The following is a 24,505-nucleotide window of genomic DNA, read 5'->3' on the forward strand; positions in this document are numbered from 1 at the left end:
TGAAACAACAAACATTCTTCTGTGATTAGGTTAAGTGAATTGTTACTCTAGATGTTTTCAGTTATTACAAACATAAACTCTTAACATACCATAGTACATGTATTTCTTAATTAATTTGACTAAAATATGACGTAGATAAGCAACATGTAAAAGCACAAATGAAGAAATATCCAGACCCAGTAGACCCTGTAAACAGAGGAGAGTATTACTCATAGAACCAACAAGAAAGGATAGGAGGCACTCACTTTGTTACCATAAGCTTATTGGAGTCCACGGTGAAGTTTTCCCGATGCAAATATTTGTTGATGCCAATCATGTGACGTCGCACATAGTCATCGTAGTCGAGGTCTTCCAAGTTCCAGTAGAGCATGGGAAAGGTGCCATTCTCGATCTGTTCTTTGAAGTAGAAGCGACTTTTGTTCTTGAAGATCCATTCGTTCAGCGAAAAGAAACTCCCTGAAAGAAATCGAATTATGGTTGGCTTTTCCAGGTGTATCCGTATGAGGCTTACCTGCCAGACAGGCCTGTCGAAACTTCTTGGCAATGGGCGTGACCATGCGCTTCTTTTGGGACAGCAGAAGTGTGCGCAGATCCATCAGCAGGGCCGGGACAAAGTGGAGCAACCACACGGCCAACTCATGTGTGGAGGCACTGCGACGGTACTTGAAGTTGGGGAACATGATCATACGCTTGGTGGGATAGATTCTGGACCACTTCATGGTGAGCTCCCCCAGATGCTGCCACGTGATGGGATTGGTCACACCCGATGTGGCATTGCAGATGCTCAGACTAAAAGGAAATAGATGATAGGATATCATAATCAATCAGTAGAACCCTTCGCTTTACATACCTGCCCAACTTTGCCTTGTTGATCATCATGATCATGGCATTGACCACAAAGTCCACTGGAATGATGTCGCATATCAAATCCTTGTCCCCCAATATGCTGCTGATTCCGCCCTTTCCGATCTCCATCATAATGCCACTGATGGCCTGGACGTTGTCTATCCACCCGGGATACGGCTCCCGATACGCGGCCGTCACAATCGAGGGTCTCACAATCACAATGGGGATCACATCCTTGTAGGCATTGACAATCTGCTCGGCTATGGACTTGGTGAATGTGTAGGTGTTGACATGCGGACCCTTGATGTAGTCGGCCAAGTGGTTAAGGTAATCGTCGGGCACCTTCTTGGTGCAAGTGAGAAACTGTCGCCAGTCCACCGGCGGCAGCGTGGGATACACTTCCTCGTCCACATACTTGCGACCCGGATTGCAGTACGCCGTCGACACGTACAGAAAGCTCTGTGGGAATCGAGATCATCAATCAGTCAATCAGTCCATCAATCCTCTGGAATGGCTTACTCTCAATTGTGTCATTTCTCTGCAGAGCTCCAGCAAATTGTATGTCGCCTGGGAGTTGACACGAGCTGCCACCTTGAGGCACTCGTTGAAGCGCACCTGTAAACCGAACACTCGTTTCAGGTGAGGCAGCTCTGGAGAGGCAAACGACACCACACTTACCGTTGCCGCACTGTGGAAGATAATGTTCACCTCGCCGCACAACCTGGCTCTGTCCGGCTCCGATAAACCTGTTGATGGAGGCAGCCCCAAGTAGAGGCAGAGTGGTTTAAGGTGAATTTTCCCTCATTTCAATTTCATACCAAAATTGTCGTCCTCAATGTTGCCAGCGAAATGGAAGATTTTCTTCAGTCTCTCCGGATGTTCGGCTCGCAGTCGCTCGAAGATTCGATTCTGCAGAAACGCCTGGAATCTGTCTTTCACGCTGACTCCACCCTTGGGGCGGATGAGCATGTAGATCCGCTTGATTTGCGGAAAACTCCAGAGCAGCTTTTCCAGCAGGGTCTTGCCCACGAAGCCCGTGGCTCCTGTAATCTACGTGATTAATCTCGATTACAGAGAGATCTGTGCCCCATTTACCTGTTATAAAGACCACAGAATCGTGGTAGATATCCATCTTGTTTTCCACTTTAGCGTTTTCCATGGTGCGGCCACTTGGAAGCCACAAATGCAACTAACTTGGCCGACACTTACTTTCCACCAGCTCTGCCCGCGAAACCAACACCAACTGGCTCTGGGAAAGCAAAGAAAAGCTTTGGTCCTCCAGAAACAAGTTTTCCATGAAATTGCAAGTGCGGCGAAATACATTCGTCCAACGAAAGTAAACAATTTTCAGACGTAACACTTGGTCACAAAAATATACTATTACAACACGTATGGCCTCATATGACAAGGCTCGGTATGCTGGCATTTAAGCTTATTCCAGAAATGGGGCAGAGATATCTCACTATAGAACTAAGGATGTATCCCATATGTATGGATATTGGAAGAGGCATTTTTTCCTGATAAACATTAGAGTTCATTCAAGAAATGGGGCCGAGAACTAAAGGTATATTGCATAAGTATGGATATTGAAATTGGCATCAGATTTCATGGTAGAAATGCGACATGGAATGTTTACTCAAAAAATTCAGATAAGATATGTGATATATGGTAGACTCTCTTCGGTGTATGACCAATATTTGAGCTCATTCGGAAGTTAATTAATGCAATAACTCATTGAAGAAACGGAGAACGGGATACTCGTATAAGATATATGGAAATGTGTTTACATCCATGGGGAATACATGAAGGACTGGATGAAGAAGAGATTCTCTCTGGCATTGAGTTATAAGTTTTCCAAAGAGAAAACACATATTGTGTAGATCAGTGTAAATTCTTCATAACCCATAGTTGATAAAGCTTTCCATTAACCATCAACCGATTATCGATTGATTGACTTAACCAATTGACTATCAATAATCACATCAATCACCTGCTGTCTGCACACAGTCTCCGTGGAAAGTCTACTGCCCGGCGGCTTACTCCGATTTATGCGCAGCCAAAATAGATCGTTCCCGCTGGGCAGATCAATGTTTGCGCCATCATTTAGGAACATTTTTTGCGCTTATTTGCGACTTGATTTGATTAGCGACGACATCGGAGGCCGGCACAGATCGCCCTCGAGCTTACCTGTCCGAGTGAGGTGCTAAGCGAAGTCGCAGTCATGCTGGAGGGTCGGCGCTCTCAAGACGTCGCAACTGAATTTCAAAGCTAACTTAGGATGCCGAAGCCTGGTAGCCCCAACAGTGGCTGGAAGCCGAAGGTCCGACGCCTCTCGCCCACGCCCCAAGTCCTGGGCCAATACTCTCACATCTTCACCTGCACCGATCCGGAGGCCAATGAGCAGGCTACTCCACCACCGACTGGGAATCCATCCGCAGACGTTATTGGGCACTTGCTGGGAGACTTTGGGCTTTGGCAACTGCGCACGCTGCTCATCCTGTTCCTCTGCAAGATACCCGCCGCTTGGTTCATGGCCAGCATCCTGTTCACGGCCCCCGACATCTATCCGGAGGAGGAGTACAGCTGCGACACGAGCTCCTTCGATGCCGTGGCCAACAGCTCTGTCTCCCTGGACCATTGCCACGTGATGGTCCACTACGGAGACTCCGGGTATGCCAGCATGCACCGCTGCCACCAATTCCACTACAGCCCTCTGAGCTTCCACTCCCTCATCGTTGAGTTCGATTTGGCCTGCCTGAGCGACATCTTTGTGGCCTGGTCGCAGTACTGGCATCTCTTTGGCTTCTTCATGGGTGGCGTGGTGGCCACCAAACTGCTGCCGGTCCTGAGTCCACGCCAGATCTACGTGACGGGCATCTGGTCGCTGCTCGGATGTGGCCTGATCACGTGCCTGGTCAATGATTTCAGTCTGCACTGCGCCCTGCGCTGTCTGGCGGCTATCGCCTGCTCCTTCATGGTCACCTCGGGAGAGGTTATATGTAAGTGATCTTTGAAGGTCGGATGAGATCTGATAATGACTATTTCTCTTTCACAGTCAGCGACATAACAGCGGGCAAGCATCGTTTGGCCGCACTGCTCCTCTACGATTCCTTCTGGGCCCTGGGGCTGATCCTCCTGCCCGGGATGGCCTCATTTGCGCACAGCTGGCGGCATATTTACTTGGAGATTACCCTGCCCCTGCTGGTGATTATCTTCCTGCTGCCCTGGACCCCCGATTCCCCGCGTTGGCTGCTCCAGCACACAAAGGATTCCCAGTTAGCCGTCGATGGGACTGTGGAGCTGGTTCTCGAGGCAGCCCGCATCAATGGTCACTGGTTCAACGTCCCCAAGGACCTGCCCCAACAGTTGACACTCCTCAGGGAGAAGATGCTGGCGCAGCCTTCGCCAGTCTGCTGGCTGGACCTCTGGCGAGGGCACAGACGAGCAACAATCCACCTGGTGGCTGTGCACATGGCTCTGGCTGCATTTCTCGTGGTTCATGTGGGTCTGCTGCTCAACATTCGATCCTTTGGCCGGGAGCACCTGCTACTAAACACTATGGCCCTGGGTTTGGCGGAGATTTTGGGCTGCTTTTTGGCCATGTACGTGACCTTCCATCACTGCCCCCGCAAGTGGCAATGGGCTGGAGGTCTCTGCATCTTCGGAGGTGGTATTGGGTGCCTCTGCTGGTTCCTGAATGGTGAGGATGTGCCCGAGGTGTACGAGATCCCATTGTTGTTGTTCTTCAGCACCCTGCCCAAGGCAGCCGTCTCCTGTGGCCAGTCCATGATCCTGGCCTGCATGGAAGAGCTGGTGCCGCCAGAGCACCGAACGCAGTTTGCCTTCTCGGCTCTCACCTGGGCCAGGGTGTGGCAGCTCTCCGCCTCCCTTCTCCTCCTGCTGAGGGAGGTCGGCACAAGCCTCTCCTTGACCGCCTTTTGCGTGCTGGTCATCCTGGGTGGCCTTTGCACCTGTTGCCTGGCCACGCCGCAACAGGCACAAGAACTGGAGGGGGTTTCAGTGCACAAGAAGATAAAATACCGTGCTGGATACGGTTGCCATAATATTATTCTATAAGCCTTTATTATTGTTACTTTAAATTCGTATTTTTAAGGATTTTAACCAAGTATTTCTAAACAAAATAATGAACATCAGTATTCGAATTTAGCTCGATAAAACTTATACTGAAACGAGCTATGTTTTTATCAACATCGATATCAAAGGATCCTCGCTTAAGGAATAAAAAAACTCAAGAAAGGTTAAAAAAATACAGGGAAATCAGGTGGAATATATGTTACAACATTGAATTATGATCTCTCCACTAATATATTTAGTATAAGTTTCTAAGGAGCTCCTAAGCTTCAGAATTCTAGTTTAAAAAAAAAATTGTTCCTTAAGGAAATTTTCAATTTAAATTTAATTAAAACTAAATGATTTTCAGCATATTTCTTCTGTTAGTAAAAATTTAAATATATAAAAAAAATGCAACCTCATTTATTCTTTTAATAAAATTCCGTTTATATTTCTCGTTTTTCCCCAAAATCAAATCCATTTCCTACCAATGTTCGACCCCACCACCACAGACTGGCGCGAAACACATTCATCCACTAAGCTGACACATATATGTATGTATATATATGTACAAATGTATGTATAATAAGCACACATGCCTCACCGAATATCCAAGCTCCACTAACAGCATATTTCTATTTGCCACCTGCCACATTCCCCATTGTATCCGGCCCGGCAAAGCGACAAGCAGAAATCGCAAATCAATAAAATAGAAACCATAAAATGGCCAGCCACCAGAGCGACGGGAATTGGCTGACGCCGTGCCGCAGAATGAGCCGCAGAAAAATAGTCATTACTGGAGCAGCACTTGTCGCGATAGGACGATCCGAGGCGCAGCTCTTGTCGGCTGACCAAACTGCTGTGTGGTGGATGCAATGAAATCAAAGAAATCTGCCTTTGCCAACACTTCGACGGGCTACGGCAGGCACAAGCACAGCGGACACGGCAAGGGTCACGGACACGGCCAGGGACAGTCCGGCAAGGATAAGGCCGAGGGCGGCGGCAAAGGCAAGTCCCGAGAGGTCAAGGATCAGCATGAGGTGAAAGAGGAGCAGGACAAGGATTTGAATTCCGGGTTCGGCGACTATCTACGCACACCGGAGGGTCTGTCTAGGATTTTTCTCATAAATGGTATCCCTATAAATTAATTTGTTTCCCCCCTTAGCATTTGAAATGATGAAACTGTTTGTTTTTGCCAATACGATTATGTTGATTGTCACCATGGCCTGGCCCCACATCAAAGAGCAGTTCTACATGATTAACCATTGGCTGGAGACCTTCCGCGAGGACCATCGCATGTAGATTGTCAGCAAATACTAGACAAATACTCTGTTAAAAATTACAAGTCAAAGCCGACAGAATGGTTGGACCCTTTGTGCAGGGTATGCTATTGATTGGCATCATCTATTGGTACTCCAAGGGCATGATGTCCATGATCAACGACTACTATCGCAGCGAATTTAACCGCAAACTGCAAGCGAATGCCGCCCCGAAGCCAAAGGCAGAAGTCCCCATCAATGTGGACAACTTTATGGATTATGTAAGGGAACTGGAGACTCCCAATGAGACGAGAGCCGATCAGATGATAGCCGCTGGTTCCCCTCCAGCACTCGGCACAGAATACTCGCAAATACTGCTGCGCTTCCTTCAGATCACTGGGACTCTGCCAGCCTACGATGTTTGTCTAAATAGTTCCATAAGTTAGCTAACAAAATATTACTTAATATATTTAGATTTTACAGCACTTTCGTAGACTAAAATAAAATATTTCAACCACAAGAGCTGGGAATTTTCGGATCTTTTATTTTGAATTGGTAGCAGAATATATATTGTAGTTTTCAACATTTACTAACCTACCCACAAAGTCGTACAAACATACATAAGGTCTACAAATATCAGGGAATATAAGTGTATTTGGTCTGTTTCCTGATTGCATTCTCACTAGTAAGCTCTCACTCCCCTTTTTCCAACAACGTGCAGCAGCGTGTGAAAATATAGCAAGAGTTGGGACTAAACTGGAGAGATATGATGGATATAGCGAAGGTATAGCAAGCCTTATATGATAGGTGCTGTTGATAACTCTTGTAGTTCAGGTATTTTCACAATATGGCACATTTAGTGGGGGTCTCAATGGCAGAAACCCGGTCCTGTCAAATAAAGCGGTAGAAATATAGTTTTCTTTCATTTTTGTTTGATTTGATTCCACGAGGTAAGTATGTGATTTATCCAAAGCTTCCCATGTTCATAAGAGTTTCCACATTCACATTCCTAAATTCTACTACATTAGATCTACATTTCAGCCAATTTCAATGCCAATTGGGGACTCAACAAAACAGAAAACATAACAAATTTTAGGGTAAAAATCATAATTCATTATCTTTTTAATGTATATTTTATATACACAACAATTCATACATAATTATATTGTAAAATTAAAATAATAATAATTGCATTACAAATTAATAAAGCAAAAGAATACAAATTATATAGTACATTCATAAATCAAGTTTTCATAATTTTAATGAAATGTTTTAAATGTAATTTGGAATAGCTAAAAAAATGTATACATCGGAAGCAACAAATCGCCATGGAAATTATCTTCGTTGTTGGAAAAAAATGGAAACAAAATGAAATGCAAAATGCAAAAATTAAGGAAACACAAACCATTCAGATGATGTATCACAACCTTTCAAACAAGGATTAACAATCGAGAGCCAACGATTGCGCGAGGGGCTAACATTTCAAATCAAATTTCGACAATTGAGTTATGGAGGCCTTACTACACACTATGTATAAATGGATATCGCTTGATATATAGCTATATATGGCTAAACACGTACAAATTAGATTGCTTATGGACAAGGCAAAAATACAAATGCAGAATACACGAGAGGTTCTCAAATATCTCCACCTCAATAATGCACAAGGGTCTTCTCTTACGTTGCCGCAAGGATTGTATATAAATTATATCGTATATATATTCTATTATGTTATATATTACTGTGCGTTCAAGTCTTAACGGGTAAACAGTAACACCTAATGACTCTGACTCCGTCCCCCACACTGCATGCCTATCTCTATCTATTCCGATGGCTTGCGATTTGTGGGAGGCGGCGGCGCTGGCACCGTTGGCCTTTTCGGCGTTTGAAATGAGTTGGGCGAAATGGGTGTCGTTGCCTTGTCCTGGGGCTGCTTTTTTTCCGGAGGCTGTACCTGCAAGTTCTGCTGTTGCTGTTGCTGCTGCTGTTTCTGTGGCTCGACTGCAGTCGAGTTCTGTTCATGGTTATGGTTATGGTTCTCTTTGCCCGTAGGTGGAGCCTCCTCCTTCGTTCCATTCGTATCACAATTCTCCTGCTTTAGTTTCTCAAGAAAATGCTCCGTTTTATAGCGTACGCTGCCATTGAAATTATCAATTGATGCCTGCGTGGGCGTGGTGGCTCCCTCATCGTCGCTCCTGCCATCGTTCCTAGCTGCTGCTGGTCCCACTCCCAGCACTGCCGGCCGCTTGGGCAGCAGCGGCTTCTGGGGCAAATCTGGCTTCAGCTTGAAGCTTCCGATACTGTCCGTACTCTTGCGATCCGCTGTGGGCGAGGGCAAGTTGTCCAGGCCAAAGAACTGTGTTCGCGTCATGGGCACAGGCTTGGCGGGCGTCACAGGCGGTGGCGGCAGTGCCTCCAGCTGTGTGTTGGTTGGCAGGGTCACGGCGGCTGGTGGTACTTGAAATTGCGGCAAATTGGGCAGCGGCGGCTTGGCAGGCTTCTCCTGCTGCGTTTGCGGTGTTTGTTGCGGGAACAGCTCCTTGGCATGCGGCCGTTGGGGCGTCTGTGATGTTGTCATGATCGTGCTGCTCCCATTCGTGCTGGGAGGCGAAGGAGCATTCGGTTTCTGGCGGCGCAAAGTGCCATATCGTGGACTCTCCATGACTTCTGTGGAGGGAATGAGTCAATAAGTTAAGGGCATTGCTTCCTCTTATCGTATTCCACTTACCATTGTCATGTTTGTCTAGGTTCTCGTTGGAGGAATTCGATTTGCTCTTGCCCTCGACAAAGAGCTTCTGCCTCTGCAGCGTCACGTAGAACTCAACGTCGCCGGTGAAGAAGTAATCCCACTGGCTGATCAGCAGCTCCACAATTATGTTGGCCGCCGAGGAGCTGTTCACCTGCCCAATGTAGTCGGCCTGGGCATTGCTGCTCTTATCGATGCGGGGCCACAGCATGTTTGGCGACATGACTATCGCCAGGTTCTGTGAGCTCATCTTATTGTGCACCGAACGCTGCTGCACGAGGGCCAGGAAGCGTGTGAGGTAGCGCAGATTCGCATAGTTCTCCTTGGGCAGCTTCCCCAGTATAGCCTTTATCTCTGTCTTCCGCTCGTTCTCGCTGTGACGCTCTGCGATCCGTATAAAGTCCTTGTACAGGTTATAGGTGAGCAGCGGCTCGGGCAGCTCGCGCAAATAGAGCTTGAGTATGGAGCCAATGACATGGGGATCCTGGTAGTCCAGCGGCAGCGGTGTCTTCACATGCTGCGCCTCCAGAGCGTGCTTCATCCGTCTGAGCTTGGTGCTGGCACAGCCCACACGGAGCAGACCCTCCTCCTCCAGCCCGTTCTCGAGCAGACAGCAGCAGCAGAGCTCCACGATATAGGAAATCTCACGATGCGTCGACGTCAGATGCTCCTTAAGGGAGGTGCCAAAGCGCGACTTCTCCGTCGCCTGAATGGTGTCCTGGATGCGGGCCAGCGAGGCATTCACATGCTGCAACGCCCGCTCGTGATAGTTTCTTTGGTTGAGCACATAGTCCCGTATGCAGTTGACAATCTCATCCTCTTTGGCAATCAGCTCCAGCATCTGCGCGGCCCATGCATCGCGCTCCTTCTCCAGCTTCAGCGCGCACTCCTCCTGCTGGCTCTTGATGTGGTTCACCTTTGCCGCCGGCTCGTCCAGACGTATGGCCGCCTACAGGGAAATAGATCAAAGAAATGTGTGACTCTCTTTTCCTCATTTACTGATAAGCAAAGCCTCGAACCAGTCGTCACATTCCCATGTGCCTCCAAAGTTCAAGTATGGAAAATTATCTTATCTCGAGGGCCCTGCCCTGCCCTGCCCACGCCCACGCCCACAAACTGGAAATAGTTTCGTATGCAGTCGGACTTCTTTATGACTAAGAGGAGAGATGCCGAGAGGCCTGTAAAAATAGACCTCGACCTCAACCGCGAATCCTCAATCCCAGCTGTTTTGCCGCCTGGAATCAAGGTCTTTGTTTCCACACACAAAGGGGAATGGGCATGCGGGCAGGCGTGTGCATCCGATATTGCAACATATGTTCTCATGCCTATACTATATACGGGGGGAGCACTGACTAAGGTGGCTTTGACACCGTGTGGGCACCGTCGCCTCCCCCTGACTCATAAAGAAGCTTATGGAAACAGTTGCCGCGATAAGAAATGCAATTGATTCAGGTCGAAATGGAGTGCGAAACAGCCCTTCAAGAGAGAGTACAGGGAATAAATATGGGATAGAGATTCGTCAGTATGCAATTTATGCATTCATCACACTTTTCAGCTGCGATAATGATTCTAAAAATAAACAGAAAACAGAAAACGTGACAAATAACTATACACCCGACAGCTATCTCTACAATAAACAATGGAAATCATCTAATTATGAATATTTGCTCTGTCTTCAGACCCAACGTGAGACTCTGTGAGTCACATCGACCTCTCGATGACCTACATGAGAGTTGGATGCCATTGGCGCATGGCAAAAGAGAGCAAAACACACATTCCAGACACCAAAGTTAACACTTGCAAAGGCTGTATTTTGTGTATCGGATCCATGTCAGGGAATGCAATTAGAACCCAAGACGGTGGTTGGAGGGAGGGTAGAGCAACGTTGATTAGCGAATTATGGCAAGAGCCATACAATACACCTCTTATATGTATGTAAGTCGAAGTATGAGTATATGGGCCTGTTTCCACTGGCGATAAGATTATCCGGAGCTAGCTGTGTAAATAACTTGCGTTTCAAATTCTCTGATACGCCGTCGCCGTCGCCCGATCCAAATGGTCATCCATTGTGTCGCCTCAATTCCAATTATGATGTCACTACTGCTGGACAGACAAGGCATGTCAATGAACGTCTTCCGACACCTTAAACGGACTACAGACAACATACACCGAGCCGAGACCCACATCGACTAGTCATCCCCGACGTTTTCTTTATATGGGATATGTGTCCGTCGTGATTGTTCGCAAAATAAAACGGAAAGCAAAAAACAAGCAAAAACAATGACAATAAAAACTCAGAATTTGTCAAGTAACATTTTTGTTGGGTTGCCTACAAAAATATAACCGTTTGGTGTCCCACACTTGTACGAAGAGTCTCCCCCTCTATAGGCAGAACCAATCGTATGTCAAGAAATTGGAACAGAACACCGAAAAGCCGTTCACTTCATTCTACTTCCATCCCATCCCATCCCACTCTTCATCCCTATACCCATTTCCATTCAGAGGCACAATGGCCCGCGATAAAGGCAATAACGAAAGAAACGACCCCGACAACAATCAAAATCATATCATAAAAATGCTGCAAAAGCCTGAACTCTAAAGCAACGAGATTTGGATACCCTAAAGAAAAGAAATGGTCAAAGAAATGCTTGTCATTGGACATTGAAATGTAATGAAATGTAACATCAGGTGGCTCCGACCGAGGGGCGCTGCCGCATGCGGCGGTCCCGTGCTGGCAAGAAATATAAATGTTAGACTTATATTGGAGGAAAATTAGAAGAATGCAATCGCATTCGAGACGAACAGAGATCTATGCCGATCTATGGCCTACTACAATTATAGTACAAATACTACCTTTGGAAAGAGTATTAAAGCCTAAGCGACAAATTCATACACACTATATAACATCTATATATATGTATGTATGTACGTAAGCGGACGACGACTTTTGTCGAATGAAACGCATGGCACAACAAATAACAATAGAACCTGACGTGAGATAAAGAAAGAACGAGCGAACGAGAGAAAGAGAGCCAACAAAAGCAACAATAAACTGAAATTAAAAATTGATTGCTTCTTGGGCGCCGCAGACTTGGTTCTTGGCATCCGCTGATGCATGTACAGTGGTTCCATGCTGATTATGCAAGAGAATACTCTCAAAAGAAGGTTTCATTAGGGTGTCGAGAGAGTGAATATTAAGCTGGATACCAAGAAACTCTCAAGAACTCAATGACAAGTAATCTTATACCCTATCTAAAGGGAAGCTAGCCAATTTTGAGTGTTCCCCGTAGCTTTTGTTCGATGATTATATCAGCTATTATCAACCACTTCTTTTATTCTGAAAACCCCTTATTGGAGCTATAATCAAGATAGTTTGATTCTCCGTAAACTTGCAGTGTTTAAAACATCAACCCACTGTGCAACCACTGATGGATCGGATCTCCTTGTGGAGATTGAGATACACATGGCGGCAACTACCGGCGGCAGTTGTTTAAGCAATATTGATGTTCTTGTGCCGTCGTTTATCAGAGACAATTTCTGGATCGGGTAAGTGTGGATCGGTTGGTCAGTCGGCTATCTCTCTGGGTGCCAGTCGAGCAGAGGTGGTAACTTTTACTGCTCATTATTTCCATACTCAATTTCTTAATTAATTTAACAATCTCCCATTGCCATCTCTCGCGGGAAAGCGGAAAGAAACATTATTCATCACTCTCTCTCTCTTTCTTGGAGCCAAGTGTTTTTGTTAATCGTATTTAATGGAGAGTTAGATTTATGATCGGAAAGAAAAATAAAACCTTACCTCATGGCTGCGCTTCAGTGAGGTGTATTCCTGTAATGTTCGCGAGACATTACGCTTCAACGTTGAGATCTCTTGTAGTTCCTTATCCAAGATGTTTTTTAAACGCCTCACCACCTTGGTCTCCGTCTCCAGTTCGCTCTCGATGATGCACTCTGCGATTGTCTTCTCCAGCTCCCCTGCAATTGCGAAATACACACGAAAAATAAAGTACTACAATACAAACTGCGGCTAGATGATGCAAAGCTCCCGCTTGGAGTGGAGATGGGGAGTCGCCTCTATCTCTGTCGCTCGCTCGCAAGTGAGGAAGTCAATGCTTATTTAAGACCTTATCGCAGAGCGGTAGCACCGAGACGTTGCCGGTTTCCAGTTCCAGTTGTCGGTGGGGGAGTTGCGACGGCCCCCCTATTTTGGGGGAGGTGACAGGCAGCGAATACTCGTAGGTTGACGAGCGAGCTGAGTAAGCAAAATTGTGATAATTGTGTTGAGTGCCCCGGCGGCAGGCAACCCGGGGCTTAGCTGAACCCATTATAGAGGGAAAGAGGTCGACACGGAGACCGAAGACCGAAGACGACAGAGGCACTGGAGTATAACATTTGAGATAGATTCGCTTTGTGCTGTTCCCCTATGTGTGCGACGACGCTGAGAGGGAATTGAGCTGAATTGAAGCGCATCGTGGCTAACAATAAAGTTGCAAAAGGGTGGCCCCTTAAGTACAGTGGGTCAAAGCGTGTGAACGCAGTGCTATTCACTTTAGATTGATAAGAATTTCCGCATTCAAAGAAAGCCTTAAACCTTTGTACATATAACACTTTAAGATGTAAACCTTTGAAGATTTGTTCAATTATCACCACTTTTGAATGCATTTCTTTGAAGATTAGGATGTTCATTAGAGAATTACCTTTGTTCGATTTCGATTACCCTCTAATAATGCTTATAAATTCAATGTAGGGCAGGCCCTAAGCCTCCATAACAAGCCATGTTTCGATGGGAAATTAACTTGATTCACTTTATACCGCTTTGGAATCGATTTCCCTTGATTAAACCACTAATAATTCCCATCGCGTTTCAGGCACCGCTCCACCACACATCATCCCAACAAACACGTATGAACGTGGAACGTGCGTGTCTAATCATGAACTTTATGTGGAAAACAAAGGCTGCACTGTATCCCTAGCAGAGCATTATACAACTAGAAACTGCACTTGAACCACTATAAGGGGTTGCAGCTGCAACTGACTCGCGTTCATGCTGCTCTTTGGCTCTTCTTTGGCTGCAACTGCAACTAAATTGCAATTGACGCACCACACACACACACACACACATATCTGCCAATATGTGGAATGCAAAATACAGCCAAAAAAAATAAGCAACCGAAATGAGTAATAGCGAAAAGGGGAGCGGAGGAGCGGCCCGCATATAATAAATGAAGAGCAGAGCAGAGTGTGTCCGATTATGACGATGATGTATGAATGAATCTCTGGCGTAACTTTTACTTTTTTCTGGTCAGGCCAGCACATAATTATTGGCATTTACTTTTACCGGGTCCGGGGTGGAACAAATTTAAATGAAGTGCACAATAAATCGGTTAGAAAGAGGGCCGGAGCGGTGGCGAAATACAATATACAATAACTCAATAGCCAATCGGAAAGGCAAAACAAAAACTGTGTATAAATAGATACATATAGCCTAAACCGCAAACAAAAACAGCGAAAGCAGCGCAAAAAAAGCCGTCATAATACAAATTATTATAATGATTAAAAAAGGCGCAGGCCACAGCACAGCACAGTTTGAGTATATATCAAAAAACGACGCTGGATGTTGAGAAATGTAAATGCCACAAGGCCAAGCGCAGACAAGGCGAGGCCGCAAACACACACACACAGAAGCACTGGGGAGCACGCAAGCCCGTGACACAGTCACTCCATCCATAAGTATTTCGCTCTGCTGTCTATATATGTATGCATATTTGCATATGCGCTTGAGAGCGATTATCAAATCGAATGCGTACCACGGTGCACCCGCCGGCGGGGCTCTTATCACAATCACAGAACAACAACACACACTTGTCGGTAGAAAGGGGAGGGAAAAAAACTAACCACAATTGGCCAAGACCTTCTGCAGGGGCATATCCTTGGGCAACTCTTTGGCAGACTCATCCAGGGCCTGGGCAATCTTGTAGTGACTGTTCTTCTTGGTCCGCTTGTCCTGCTCCTCGGTGGATACCTGGCCATTGCTGCTGCTGCTCCCCCCACTGCTGCTCAGTGCTGGCAATTTACGCACAATCTTCTCGATGGTATCACGATACCGGTCCACCTGCTTCTCGATGATCTCTAGCTCGGAATCTTTGCAGTCTGCTTTTGTTGATCTGTTGTTGGGGGCAAAGAAAAAGAATGGAAATATGCCGTTAGGTCATCAGTAGCAGCTGACTTGAGCGCCCACTTGGAGGCAACAACATCGTCAACGACGACGTAAGTGTAAACGCTGCGCTTTATTTTGGCATTGGAGTCGGGTTTTGTTGTTACATTCGTCTGTTGTTGTGATGAGGCAACACCTGCTGGCAGGCTGTTTGTCTGGAGAGCTGAGGTGTTACACACCTATCTACATATGTAGCCGTCGGCGACGCTGCCCCCCCTTCTGTCTGTCGTGTCTGGCCTTTGAACTTACCTTGATAAATTTTCAGCCGCAATTTTAATCTTCGCGAATTGCCTCTTCATCTTGGCTATTTCTTGTATCCGCTCGCGTCTCCAACGTAAACTAAACTCTTTTTGTGCTGTGTTTCAATGTGTAATTAGCTATTGAGTAAATACTAAAAACTGACAAATTAGTCATTCGGTTTCCGTTGGTGTTGTTGTTGTCGTCGTCTTCGCTGGTGGTGCTGTGTCTCCGTTTGCTATTTCTGCTTCTTGCCTCTGCTTCCTTACACAAACACACACACACACGCGAACGCACTTAATATATTATATTATTAATAATAATATTTATTTTTTTCCTTCGACACGCGCTGCTGTTCCGTCCATTCCAGTGTGACCGCAGACTCGATAAAGCTGAAGTCGATAAGATATACCGTCGACCATCAGAAATATACCGAAATATACGGTCTCATTTTAAAAATATACCGTAAAAATACTGATGAATTCAAGTTCTATTATACATATTTCTCGTTTTATATATTCCGTGCAATATTACTAGCTAAATAGAACTTTCAGCCATGCCCACATAATTTTATACAATTAATGCACTTATTTTCTACGTGACTGGTTTATTTTAAACACTGGCTTTTGTTGGATTTTACATAAAAAAGGTTTTTGGCGAAAAAGGTAAAAAAAAAACAAAAAGGTATGTGACTAATCACTCGAGTATGGGCAATTGTATACCCTATTTCATTAATTTATTATGAAGATACTGTTTTATAAACTGTTTTAAAACGTAATTAATAAATAAATTTTCTCAAATTTATATGTTTTAAACGTATTTATGAATTTGATTTGTTTCATATATATATATATCCTGTATATATCCTCATCCCGATATTCATTCTTGGTCTCTGTAGGAATAATAAGCTCCAAAATATCGTTGAAATAGCTTTAAAACAGAACTTGGAGCTATTGGAGCTTCAGATGACTAACATTTTCTCAATTATATAATATCCACGTTGCCGCAACTTTTGTGCTACCGGTTAAAAGAGAGCCTTAACCGATTCAAAGAGAGCAAAAAGAGCCGAGTGGGCGCGCCAAATATACATTTTTTGAAAGTGAATGAGCGACAAGGATCTAAATGCAATCCATTGGAATAAATGATGAACGGAAGTACGATTTGAAAGAGCGAAAATTCAAAAAATACCCCTTACTCTTACTCTATACTTTTTGTTCTGAAATTTAATAGATAAAATAATATGTATATACCGATACCGATGGTCCGATTTTCCAAATTGGCCTTGCAGTTACCTGAAATAATTTCCAACAATTGTTCCTCCATTCGCCGCCTCTGGACTTAAGTCAATACTTTGGCCATCACCTCCTGTATCCTGGTGGATGACCACCAGCTGGCCCAGCGATTGTAGTTCTTGATCATCCATCTCTGTTAAATATGTTAAATTATAAATGTGAAAATTGAGCGCCAAATAATGTGATATTAATTCGTTCGTATCATACGATACGATATTTTTTAATAAAATATCGATAGGTTTTACAAGTAACCATACCATTCTGCGGCGCATAATTTAAAAGCAAAACAACAAAACGTAAAAATGTATATTGAATTTGGTGAATATCGAATCGAGGGTGCGAACATCGACGTTGTAATACATTTATATGAGGCATATATGAACCATACCACAAAACAAGGAACAAAACATGAAAAGAACCGAAAACCAAACGAATGCGGGCCAATAAGTGTGACGTTTGGACAGGAAAAACTCGACGCAGAGCCAAACGGTGTCGTTCAATTGTATAAGACTTTCTTAGAACAGCAAGATAGAAATGAGTAAATTAGTAAAATTAATATAATATTCTTCTGATAATATATCAATGTATTCTATTCAGCGGAAATCGTTGACACGCACGTTGAGAAGATGCCGCAAGTTGAAGAGCCGCCGCAGGTTGAGGAGCCACCGCACGTTGAGGAGCCGCCGCACATTGAGTAAAGAGAAGCTACAATAAATAAAATTAATTAAATTAAGGTTTATATTATTATATTATGTACCAAGGCGCCCAAGGCGGCGCCTCCCCGAATATCTTACTACTTAATATACATTAAGGCCTGTAGGCCTTTGTAGGCCGTAAGTTTTAAGCAATAAATTGAAGCTTAAATTTGAATTGTATAATTGTGAAGCTCTCCTTTTGGGAGCTATTCTTGCGGCATCGAGGACACCGCACATCCTTGGCCAAGTCATTGAGGAGCTTCGAGGTATATGTAATATACTAGTTCCATGGCTATCCAGCTTCTAGAGCAGGGCCAAGTTTTCCTGGCGGGCCATGTAACTTCAGCTAAAGGTGTAACTGCTTCTGGCGCTGAGATTGATGTGGAATTTGTGGTGGAACATTAACGTTAAAGTTAATGAACTGTAAACTAAATATTCATCTCAAAAAGTGATGACACATTTGTGTATATTCCCGTGCAGGCACAATTATATTGCGCATTTATTAATAATTTACCTATTAGCTATTGGACACCAACAAACAAAAAAAAAATGGCTTGACTAATCATCTTTGAAACCCAAACTAAACTCCTGTGCCTCACCTCCCTTTCGAAAGATTCGCACGTAGGCGGACTTGACGCCAAACTTCCAAATGGCAATGTAGGGCAAATAGTACGTGAGCAGATCCACCAGCCATACGCGAAAGTTCAAATACCACCGCACAATGGCATACTTGTGCAGAAAGGTGACAATAAACAGCCCGTAGCTGACGATCAGCCGATCCCACAGCTTTAAATCGTAGTAGTACAATCTCTGCTGGGGATCCCGCTTCTCCCCGACCCGATGGTCGAAACTGTAGTACTCGTAGCCCTTTACGCAGGCCAGTCGCTTGGTGAAGAAGATATTAGCCCCAACTGAGAGCATTGTGTTGACGTGCCACAGTCCCTGGATAAGGGCCTCTGTCATGCGATAAAACTCCTCAGTTGTGTGCTCCAGCGCTGGCTCGTAAACTTTTCGCATCACTATGTCCAGGCGGGTCTTGGACTCGGCCCAGTTCCGACCGCAGATGTTGTACTCATCCTTGATGCCCAGTAAATAGCCCAGAACTCTCCACATATGGGTGGTGGCCTCTAGGAAATCATTATCGTACAGCTGTATGCGATGAGCTCCAAGGGTTATGAAGCCAATGAATCCAAACTGGGTCAGGGCCAGGTCCTTCTGCGTGATCTGCCCGGCTCCACGCCTGGCACACGCATGACTAGAGCGGGCATGGGCCTGTCTAACAGCCGCGATGCTGGTCCAGAACTTGCTCTTTCTGTCCGCCACGGAATTATTGTACCAGGATTGGGTATGGAAAATAGTGCGCACGTATCTTCGATAAGCTGTGAATGCAGTTGATGATTGTCGCGTGCAGGCAAGTACTCGGAGAATCGAGGGCACGGCTAGAACGGAAATCAGCCCGGCCAGCATCCCCGCATTCATCACGAAGCGATATGTGCTATAGTACCCTTGAGCGCTGCAGTAATCAGAAACGAGGAAGGGAAATTATTACAAAGTTACATACAAAAACACAATTGGATGAACAGAACATTTGCGAGACTAACTAATTAACGTACCGCTTGAACAGCTGCTCATCGAACCATGGCGGAAGCTCCAACTCAGACCCGCTATCACCCTCCTGGCTGCCGTCCTTCAGCAGGTGCTCCAGATACTGCTCCGCCTCGGCATCATTATGCCCATTTTTGGGGGCCTGCGCTGAATGCATTTTCCCACTGGCCGCTGGAAAGACAACGCATACCAACAACAAGCTTTAGACCAGTCAAACATTACACAAGAGCTGAAAACAAACAAAACCGTCGAGTGCCAAGAGAGAAAGTTTCTTCGGCAGCGGCGCAGCGGGCCCATTCCACTTTACACTTACACGATTCATGCTCGCCGCTGTCCGTGTATACGCCATTCGTCATATTGTCAAGTCAATTTGCATTAGTTAATCTATTTGGCAAATCTACAATTGCTTGAATATGGGCAAGTTTAGCATTATTTTTCCCGGGCTCTCGACGGGTGGTCGGTTGATTGCTCAATTTACGGCGCCTGCCTCGCGCCGCAGAGTGCTATGAACTGAATTGCAACGACCACCGGCAGCCGAGGTTCAGTCAGCTTTATATGTGCTCAAGCAACCGTTTCCAGAGATCCGCAGAGTGGCGCGAAACTGGTTTTGAATCATCTTATAAAAGTTTTCCGATCGTATGTTTATGCAACTTTACACAGCGCGCAGTCACATTTTCGTGACTGTCCAGTCGATAGTATCGCAAGCCTACAAAAAAAATTATTAGTATTTTTTACGCGGCTTAACAGTATACAGAATACTGTATGGTTAGTGGGTTAACTCAAGCTGTTATCTTGTTTAAAACAGGGGAGTTTGATCGGTATATTTCAAAAAAGGGGCGGTATATTTTTGAGTGTCAGACGGTATATCTTATCGATAAGTCGAATTACATCTCTAGAACCAGCCGACGCGCTTGCAAAAAAAAAGAGGAAAAAAATTCTTTCCAATTTTGCGCTGTTAATTTGCTTGGTTTTAGTATAAGTAAGTTGTAAAGTGCTTGTTAGTGCTCATTGCTGTGTGTAAAATTTAAGTAAAAAACTGAAGCGCGCGTACTTGAGGCAGTAGCAAGTGAGATACATTTTTTATCCCCGGCTTGTGCACGCGTTTTGCCGCTTTGGCTTTCATTGTTTTGGCGCCCGATTTTTGCGACGCGTACCAAATTTTTGTGTGTAATTATACTTTGTGCACACGTTCGAAATGGTGGATCGCAGTGATAATGGTAGGTTGAATATAATGTGAATTAAATTAAGGCTAATTTTGTGACTTATTTCCCAAGCGGCGGAATCTTTCGACGATGCCGTCGAGGAGCGTGTGATCAACGAAGAGTACAAGATATGGAAGAAGAATACCCCTTTTCTGTACGATTTGGTCATGACACACGCTCTGGAATGGCCATCCCTGACGGCCCAGTGGCTGCCCGATGTGACCAAGCAGGACGGCAAGGATTACTCGGTGCATCGCCTCATTTTGGGGACACACACATCGGACGAACAGAATCACTTGCTGATCGCCAGCGTCCAGCTGCCCAGCGAAGATGCCCAGTTTGATGGCTCGCACTACGAAAATGAAAAAGGCGAGTTTGGTGGCTTTGGTTCTGTGTGTGGCAAAATAGAGATTGAGATCAAAATCAATCACGAAGGCGAGGTGAACCGTGCTCGTTATATGCCACAGAACGCTTGCGTTATTGCTACCAAAACTCCGTCGAGCGATGTCCTGGTGTTTGACTACACAAAACATCCCAGCAAACCAGAGCCATCCGGTGAATGCCAGCCAGATCTGAGGCTGCGCGGTCACCAGAAAGAGGGCTATGGCCTCTCTTGGAATCCTAACCTGAATGGTAAGGCAATCCTATTCTCTCCTTTGTGTAGAATCTATAAATGTTGGTTCATTTTTAAGGTTACTTGCTCTCGGCCTCTGATGATCATACCATCTGCTTGTGGGACATTAATGCCACGCCCAAGGAGCATCGCGTGATCGATGCCAAGAATATTTTCACTGGTCACACCGCTGTCGTTGAGGATGTGGCCTGGCATCTGCTACACGAGTCGCTTTTCGGTTCTGTGGCCGACGATCAGAAGCTCATGATCTGGGACACGCGCAACAACAACACCTCAAAGCCATCGCATACCGTCGATGCCCATACGGCCGAAGTCAATTGTCTGAGCTTCAATCCCTATTCGGAGTTCATCTTGGCCACGGGCTCCGCTGACAAGACTGTGGCACTGTGGGATTTGCGTAATCTGAAGCTAAAACTACATTCCTTCGAGTCGCACAAGGACGAGATCTTCCAGGTGCAGTGGTCGCCCCATAACGAGACCATTCTTGCCTCTTCCGGCACCGATCGTCGCTTGCACGTTTGGGATTTGTCGAAAATAGGCGAGGAGCAGAGCTCAGAGGATGCTGAAGATGGACCACCAGAGCTGCTCTTCATTCACGGCGGCCACACGGCCAAGATCAGCGACTTCTCATGGAACCCCAACGAGCCCTGGATCATTTGCTCCGTGTCCGAGGACAACATAATGCAGGTGTGGCAAATGGCAGAGAACGTATACAACGACGAGGAGCCCGAGATACCGGCTTCCGAGTTGGAAACAAACACCGCTTAAAGCATACATATATTTTCCCACACGACCAATTTTACGTTTTTCTCTCTGCTCCTGCTCCTGAAATCTAGCAGTGCTCCATCTTAATTTATACATATTACATATTTTTAAATCGAATTAAGTCAACTTTCTGTCAAAAGCAAACGTATGTTGTACGAATCTTTAATTAAAACCGGTCTTAAAAGAAACAAATATTGTAAAAGGCAATATATTGCAGTTTTTCGAATATCGAATTCAAATTTAGTCCACGGTGTATTTATAGGTCTTCCCAAAGACCTGAATCTCCACATTCAAGGCCCTGACATCGGTGGTGTTTCGTCTTGAGATGATTTTCCCTTTTATGACATCGCCCCAGCTCACTTCCTGTGGCTGATCAATGAAGAACACAGTCTGCTTCCAGTGCGTGGTCGTGTGATAGGGCGATGTGCTGAACATGACCTCGCGTGGCAGCTCAAAGAACGTATCAAAGAAACCCACAAAGGCTGACAGCCGACCCGCCTGTGTGCATTTCAGGCTGAACTCGTACGTAAAGTTGGAATAATTTAGATCGACGGTCATCATATCGAAATTGGCTATTTGATCGGCCGCTGTCAGAACGTACCGGGGATCCACCGCCTGCATAAGCGGCTCTTCGATGGAGCGTTTGGCCAGGTCGCGCATATTGACGCCATACACATCGGACCAGAACTCCACTTGCTCGGCATAGAGCTTGTCATTGCCATAGCCCATCAGGCTAAGCGAGCATCGATTGGGCAGAATGATACCATTGGGATTAAGATGATGCTCGCGGGCATAGATGATGCTGTCCAGCATGGACTCGTACAGCAAAAAGTAGCCCATCCATTCGGAAATGATGATGTCGTACTTGGCCTCGGGCAGTTCGGTGTCCTCCAGCCGTCCCTTCACCAGCTCAACGTTCTTTACATTGTTTTTCCTACGAACAGAGGGATTTATTAATCAAAATTACTAAAACAGATAAACTTGAAGCATACCTGACGATGTCCATGGCTGTGTAGACAATCTCCGAGTTGTCTATGCCGACGATGCGAGAGGCGCCCGCCTGTGATGCGAATATGGAGAGAATTCCCGTACCGCAGCCCACATCCAGCACCGTCTTGCCGCGCACATCCTCCGAATTCATGAGCAAAGCGGAGCGGTAGCTGTTGGTTCGCACCCAATCGCTGAGCATTTCGTGATGGATACCAAAGTGGGAGTAGCTGTTGAAGTATTCCTTATCGAGTGAGAGATTATTGCGCGGCAGATCCTTGGTGGCGGCGGCCTTATCCTTGCTATCGCCCTCATGGACCCTCTGCAGCAGTTCCTTATAGTCGTTGCGCATCCGCTCTATGTCCTCGTTGGCCTGCTGCAGCAGCTTGGATTGCTCTGCAATGCGCTGCAACAACTCGGGCACCGTCACAGTCTCTGTTTCAGTCTTGAGAACTTCATAGTCGTAGCACAGCCACGGCTCGTACTCCAAGGGCTTCAGATATTTCTCATCGTCCCACAGGATCTGCTCTGTCGACAGCAGTTGCTCGGCGCTTATCTTGCAGACCCTTATGTAGTTGATTAGCTTGATGAAGGAATACTGATCCATTTGGAATTTCTTTTGAAGCTGCGACAGATTAACTTTGTGGCTGCTGTCCAGGTGGTCAATGGCTGCCCCTATGCTGGGGAGGGCCTCTGGGCAGAAGAGACAAGTGGTTTGCTCCTCGCCCTGGTCCTTTTCATCGTCTTCGTCATCCATGTCATCATAGTCATCGTCATCGGAGCATGGATCCGCGGGCTCCTTTGCCAGTGCTTCCTCCGCCTGGGATTTGGCTGCTGTTTAAAGACACTTTTGTTTGACTTTGTGATTCCTTCTAGTGACCAGCGCTGACTTACCTGGGGAATCGATCTCTTTCATGTTTGTTTTTAATATTTGTTAATAAAAAGTTTTCCAGCAAATCGTACAAAACGTTTAATAAATAAAAGGTTGTATGTTTACTTCCGCCAGCACGTGCAAAACAGCGGCATTAGGGATGTTATTGATATATCAGTTGATATATCGCGCCTTCTGTGGCCAGTGTTGGGAAACACTGCCCAACAGCTGTTCTAGCACCTATAGCCCTTGCATAATTTCTCGTTTACAAATATGTTGCAGGTATTTAATCCAATTTATCAAATAAAGCTATATTTAATCACAATAGCTCTGATTTCCAGGTGTTGAAGACTTTACGATGGGCACAACCTGTGCGGGCGCTATCATCTGTAAACACCAGCAGTGCAGCTACGAATGTTACAACTACAGCAGCCGTTCCGGAGCCGGATAAACTTTTCAGCAAATTGGAAATCGAGCTGCGCGGCGTCGATCCGGCCGTGCTGAAGAGCTATACCTGGTTTGCCACCACCGCCGCAGACCATTTGGGTATTGAGAAGGGCAAGTGGTAAGTGGGGATACAAATCAAATCAGTTAGATCCGAAAGAAATCTTCGATTGATTCAACAATGTCCACCCACAGCTGGTCCCCACGCAAGGCAGACCACGAGCGCATGACACTGCTGAAGTCGGTGCACATCTACAAGAAGCATCGTGTGCAGTACGAGGTGCGAACGCACTTCCGGTACATGAATTTCCACAAACTGACAGGCTCCACCTTGGACACATTTCTGGAGTACATTGAACGCAACCTGCCCGAAGGCGTGGCGCTGCAGGTGTCCAAGACAGAGCTCCAGCAGATGCCCGAGCACTTGCGCCAACCCCCCGAGCAAGTTTAGCGCAGCCTGAAAGAACTCTTAGCCAGTAGGACGCAAATGTTATTAATAGTTTTTTACTTGGAGCCCCTTGTCGGGGGCAGTTATGCGGCCATTCAAGCACGTATTTCAACAGCGGCATCCGCGCTGAGATTAGGCTGATCAAAAACAAAAATAAATTGAAATAGAAGAACAGCAATCGTACCCATA

The 24,505-nt window shown here is 45.8% G+C and overlaps 9 protein-coding genes across 10 annotated transcripts; 5 read left to right on the forward strand and 4 right to left on the reverse strand.

Annotated features, from left to right (window-relative positions):
• Positions 1-96: 96 nt before the first annotated feature.
• On the reverse strand, positions 97-2,051 carry LOC108157202 (putative fatty acyl-CoA reductase CG5065). Its single transcript, XM_017289134.2, has 8 exons — positions 1,942-2,051; positions 1,665-1,889; positions 1,525-1,592; positions 1,366-1,461; positions 851-1,305; positions 512-789; positions 246-456; positions 97-186 (listed from the first exon to the last, which is right to left on the reverse strand). The coding sequence occupies exons 1-8, from the start codon at positions 2,003-2,005 to the stop codon at positions 120-122; spliced, it is 1,464 nt and encodes a 487-aa protein (XP_017144623.1). The 5' UTR covers positions 2,006-2,051; the 3' UTR covers positions 97-119.
• Positions 2,052-3,055: 1,004 nt separating this feature from the next.
• LOC108154391 (solute carrier family 22 member 3) lies at positions 3,056-5,151 on the forward strand. The gene is made up of 2 exons (XM_017284654.2): positions 3,056-3,845; positions 3,902-5,151. Exons 1-2 carry the CDS (start codon positions 3,125-3,127, stop codon positions 4,921-4,923), a joined length of 1,743 nt encoding a protein of 580 aa, XP_017140143.1. The 5' UTR covers positions 3,056-3,124; the 3' UTR covers positions 4,924-5,151.
• A 545-nt stretch (positions 5,152-5,696) lies between these two features.
• LOC108157779 lies at positions 5,697-6,244 on the forward strand. The gene is made up of 2 exons (XM_017289969.2): positions 5,697-6,021; positions 6,083-6,244. The coding sequence occupies exons 1-2, from the start codon at positions 5,793-5,795 to the stop codon at positions 6,217-6,219; spliced, it is 366 nt and encodes a 121-aa protein (XP_017145458.1). The 5' UTR covers positions 5,697-5,792; the 3' UTR covers positions 6,220-6,244.
• Positions 6,245-6,255: 11 nt separating this feature from the next.
• On the forward strand, positions 6,256-6,706 carry LOC108157781. The gene has a single exon (XM_017289970.2). The coding sequence runs from the start codon at positions 6,278-6,280 to the stop codon at positions 6,620-6,622; it is 345 nt and encodes a 114-aa protein (XP_017145459.1). The 5' UTR covers positions 6,256-6,277; the 3' UTR covers positions 6,623-6,706.
• A 1,057-nt stretch (positions 6,707-7,763) lies between these two features.
• LOC108156762 (rho GTPase-activating protein 92B) lies at positions 7,764-15,762 on the reverse strand. The gene is made up of 5 exons (XM_017288425.2): positions 15,386-15,762; positions 14,818-15,086; positions 12,722-12,897; positions 8,905-9,871; positions 7,764-8,843 (listed from the first exon to the last, which is right to left on the reverse strand). The coding sequence occupies exons 1-5, from the start codon at positions 15,433-15,435 to the stop codon at positions 7,999-8,001; spliced, it is 2,307 nt and encodes a 768-aa protein (XP_017143914.1). The 5' UTR covers positions 15,436-15,762; the 3' UTR covers positions 7,764-7,998.
• A 1,200-nt stretch (positions 15,763-16,962) lies between these two features.
• Positions 16,963-19,649, reverse strand: LOC108155154. The gene is made up of 4 exons (XM_017285814.2): positions 19,279-19,649; positions 18,974-19,136; positions 17,960-18,873; positions 16,963-17,370 (listed from the first exon to the last, which is right to left on the reverse strand). The coding sequence occupies exons 1-4, from the start codon at positions 19,319-19,321 to the stop codon at positions 17,255-17,257; spliced, it is 1,236 nt and encodes a 411-aa protein (XP_017141303.2). The 5' UTR covers positions 19,322-19,649; the 3' UTR covers positions 16,963-17,254.
• Positions 19,650-19,842: 193 nt separating this feature from the next.
• Positions 19,843-21,758, forward strand: LOC108155153 (probable histone-binding protein Caf1). Its single transcript, XM_017285813.2, has 3 exons — positions 19,843-20,182; positions 20,240-20,800; positions 20,860-21,758. The coding sequence occupies exons 1-3, from the start codon at positions 20,161-20,163 to the stop codon at positions 21,567-21,569; spliced, it is 1,293 nt and encodes a 430-aa protein (XP_017141302.1). The 5' UTR covers positions 19,843-20,160; the 3' UTR covers positions 21,570-21,758.
• On the reverse strand, positions 21,713-23,585 carry LOC108155151 (protein arginine N-methyltransferase 1). 2 transcript variants are annotated; one of them, XM_017285812.2, is made up of 3 exons: positions 23,448-23,585; positions 22,559-23,384; positions 21,713-22,500 (listed from the first exon to the last, which is right to left on the reverse strand). In XM_017285812.2, exons 1-3 carry the CDS (start codon positions 23,467-23,469, stop codon positions 21,807-21,809), a joined length of 1,542 nt encoding a protein of 513 aa, XP_017141301.1. In that variant the 5' UTR covers positions 23,470-23,585; the 3' UTR covers positions 21,713-21,806. The 2 variants fall into 2 exon arrangements, with proteins under 2 accessions (XP_017141301.1, XP_017141300.1); XM_017285811.2 differs by having other exon boundaries at positions 22,559-23,387; positions 23,448-23,584.
• A 32-nt stretch (positions 23,586-23,617) lies between these two features.
• LOC108155156 (28S ribosomal protein S10, mitochondrial) lies at positions 23,618-24,499 on the forward strand. The gene is made up of 3 exons (XM_017285818.2): positions 23,618-23,706; positions 23,766-23,989; positions 24,064-24,499. Exons 1-3 carry the CDS (start codon positions 23,698-23,700, stop codon positions 24,317-24,319), a joined length of 489 nt encoding a protein of 162 aa, XP_017141307.1. The 5' UTR covers positions 23,618-23,697; the 3' UTR covers positions 24,320-24,499.
• Positions 24,500-24,505: the final 6 nt, after the last annotated feature.

Source organism: Drosophila miranda, chromosome 2 (assembly GCF_003369915.1).
Source record: "Drosophila miranda strain MSH22 chromosome 2, D.miranda_PacBio2.1, whole genome shotgun sequence".
NCBI lineage: Eukaryota > Metazoa > Arthropoda > Insecta > Diptera > Drosophilidae > Drosophila > Drosophila miranda.

Bases quoted from the DNA above. Each gene is read 5' to 3' on its own strand.
- LOC108157202 (XM_017289134.2), bottom strand. From the start codon at position 2,005: ATGGAAAACGCTAAAGTGGAAAACAAGATGGATATCTACCACGATTCT. The intron at 1,593-1,664 runs GTATGAAATTGA...CTCCATCAACAG, and splicing joins CATTGAGGACGACAATTTTG to GTTTATCGGAGCCGGACAGA. The intron at 457-511 runs GTAAGCCTCATA...GATTTCTTTCAG, and splicing joins TCGACAGGCCTGTCTGGCAG to GGAGTTTCTTTTCGCTGAAC.
- LOC108154391 (XM_017284654.2), top strand. From the start codon at position 3,125: ATGCCGAAGCCTGGTAGCCCCAACAGTGGCTGGAAGCCGAAGGTCCGA. The intron at 3,846-3,901 runs GTAAGTGATCTT...TCTCTTTCACAG, and splicing joins CACCTCGGGAGAGGTTATAT to TCAGCGACATAACAGCGGGC.
- LOC108157779 (XM_017289969.2), top strand. From the start codon at position 5,793: ATGAAATCAAAGAAATCTGCCTTTGCCAACACTTCGACGGGCTACGGC. The intron at 6,022-6,082 runs GTCTGTCTAGGA...TTCCCCCCTTAG, and splicing joins CTATCTACGCACACCGGAGG to CATTTGAAATGATGAAACTG.
- LOC108157781 (XM_017289970.2), top strand. From the start codon at position 6,278: ATGGTTGGACCCTTTGTGCAGGGTATGCTATTGATTGGCATCATCTAT.
- LOC108156762 (XM_017288425.2), bottom strand. From the start codon at position 15,435: ATGAAGAGGCAATTCGCGAAGATTAAAATTGCGGCTGAAAATTTATCA. The intron at 15,087-15,385 runs GTAAGTTCAAAG...CCCCAACAACAG, and splicing joins GCGGCTGAAAATTTATCAAG to ATCAACAAAAGCAGACTGCA. The intron at 9,872-12,721 runs GTAAGGTTTTAT...ATTTCCCTGTAG, and splicing joins CACTGAAGCGCAGCCATGAG to GCGGCCATACGTCTGGACGA.
- LOC108155154 (XM_017285814.2), bottom strand. From the start codon at position 19,321: ATGACGAATGGCGTATACACGGACAGCGGCGAGCATGAATCGT. The intron at 18,874-18,973 runs GTACGTTAATTA...TGATTACTGCAG, and splicing joins GATGAGCAGCTGTTCAAGCG to CGCTCAAGGGTACTATAGCA. The intron at 17,371-17,959 runs GTGAGGCACAGG...TATTTATTGTAG, and splicing joins GCGAATCTTTCGAAAGGGAG to CTTCTCTTTACTCAATGTGC.
- LOC108155153 (XM_017285813.2), top strand. From the start codon at position 20,161: ATGGTGGATCGCAGTGATAATG. The intron at 20,183-20,239 runs GTAGGTTGAATA...TTATTTCCCAAG, and splicing joins GGTGGATCGCAGTGATAATG to CGGCGGAATCTTTCGACGAT. The intron at 20,801-20,859 runs GTAAGGCAATCC...TTCATTTTTAAG, and splicing joins TTGGAATCCTAACCTGAATG to GTTACTTGCTCTCGGCCTCT.
- LOC108155151 (XM_017285811.2), bottom strand. From the start codon at position 23,469: ATGAAAGAGATCGATTCCCCAG. The intron at 23,388-23,447 runs GTAAGTCAGCGC...GTCTTTAAACAG, and splicing joins GAAAGAGATCGATTCCCCAG to CAGCCAAATCCCAGGCGGAG. The intron at 22,501-22,558 runs GTATGCTTCAAG...CTCTGTTCGTAG, and splicing joins ACAGCCATGGACATCGTCAG to GAAAAACAATGTAAAGAACG.
- LOC108155156 (XM_017285818.2), top strand. The intron at 23,990-24,063 runs GTAAGTGGGGAT...GTCCACCCACAG, and splicing joins GGTATTGAGAAGGGCAAGTG to CTGGTCCCCACGCAAGGCAG.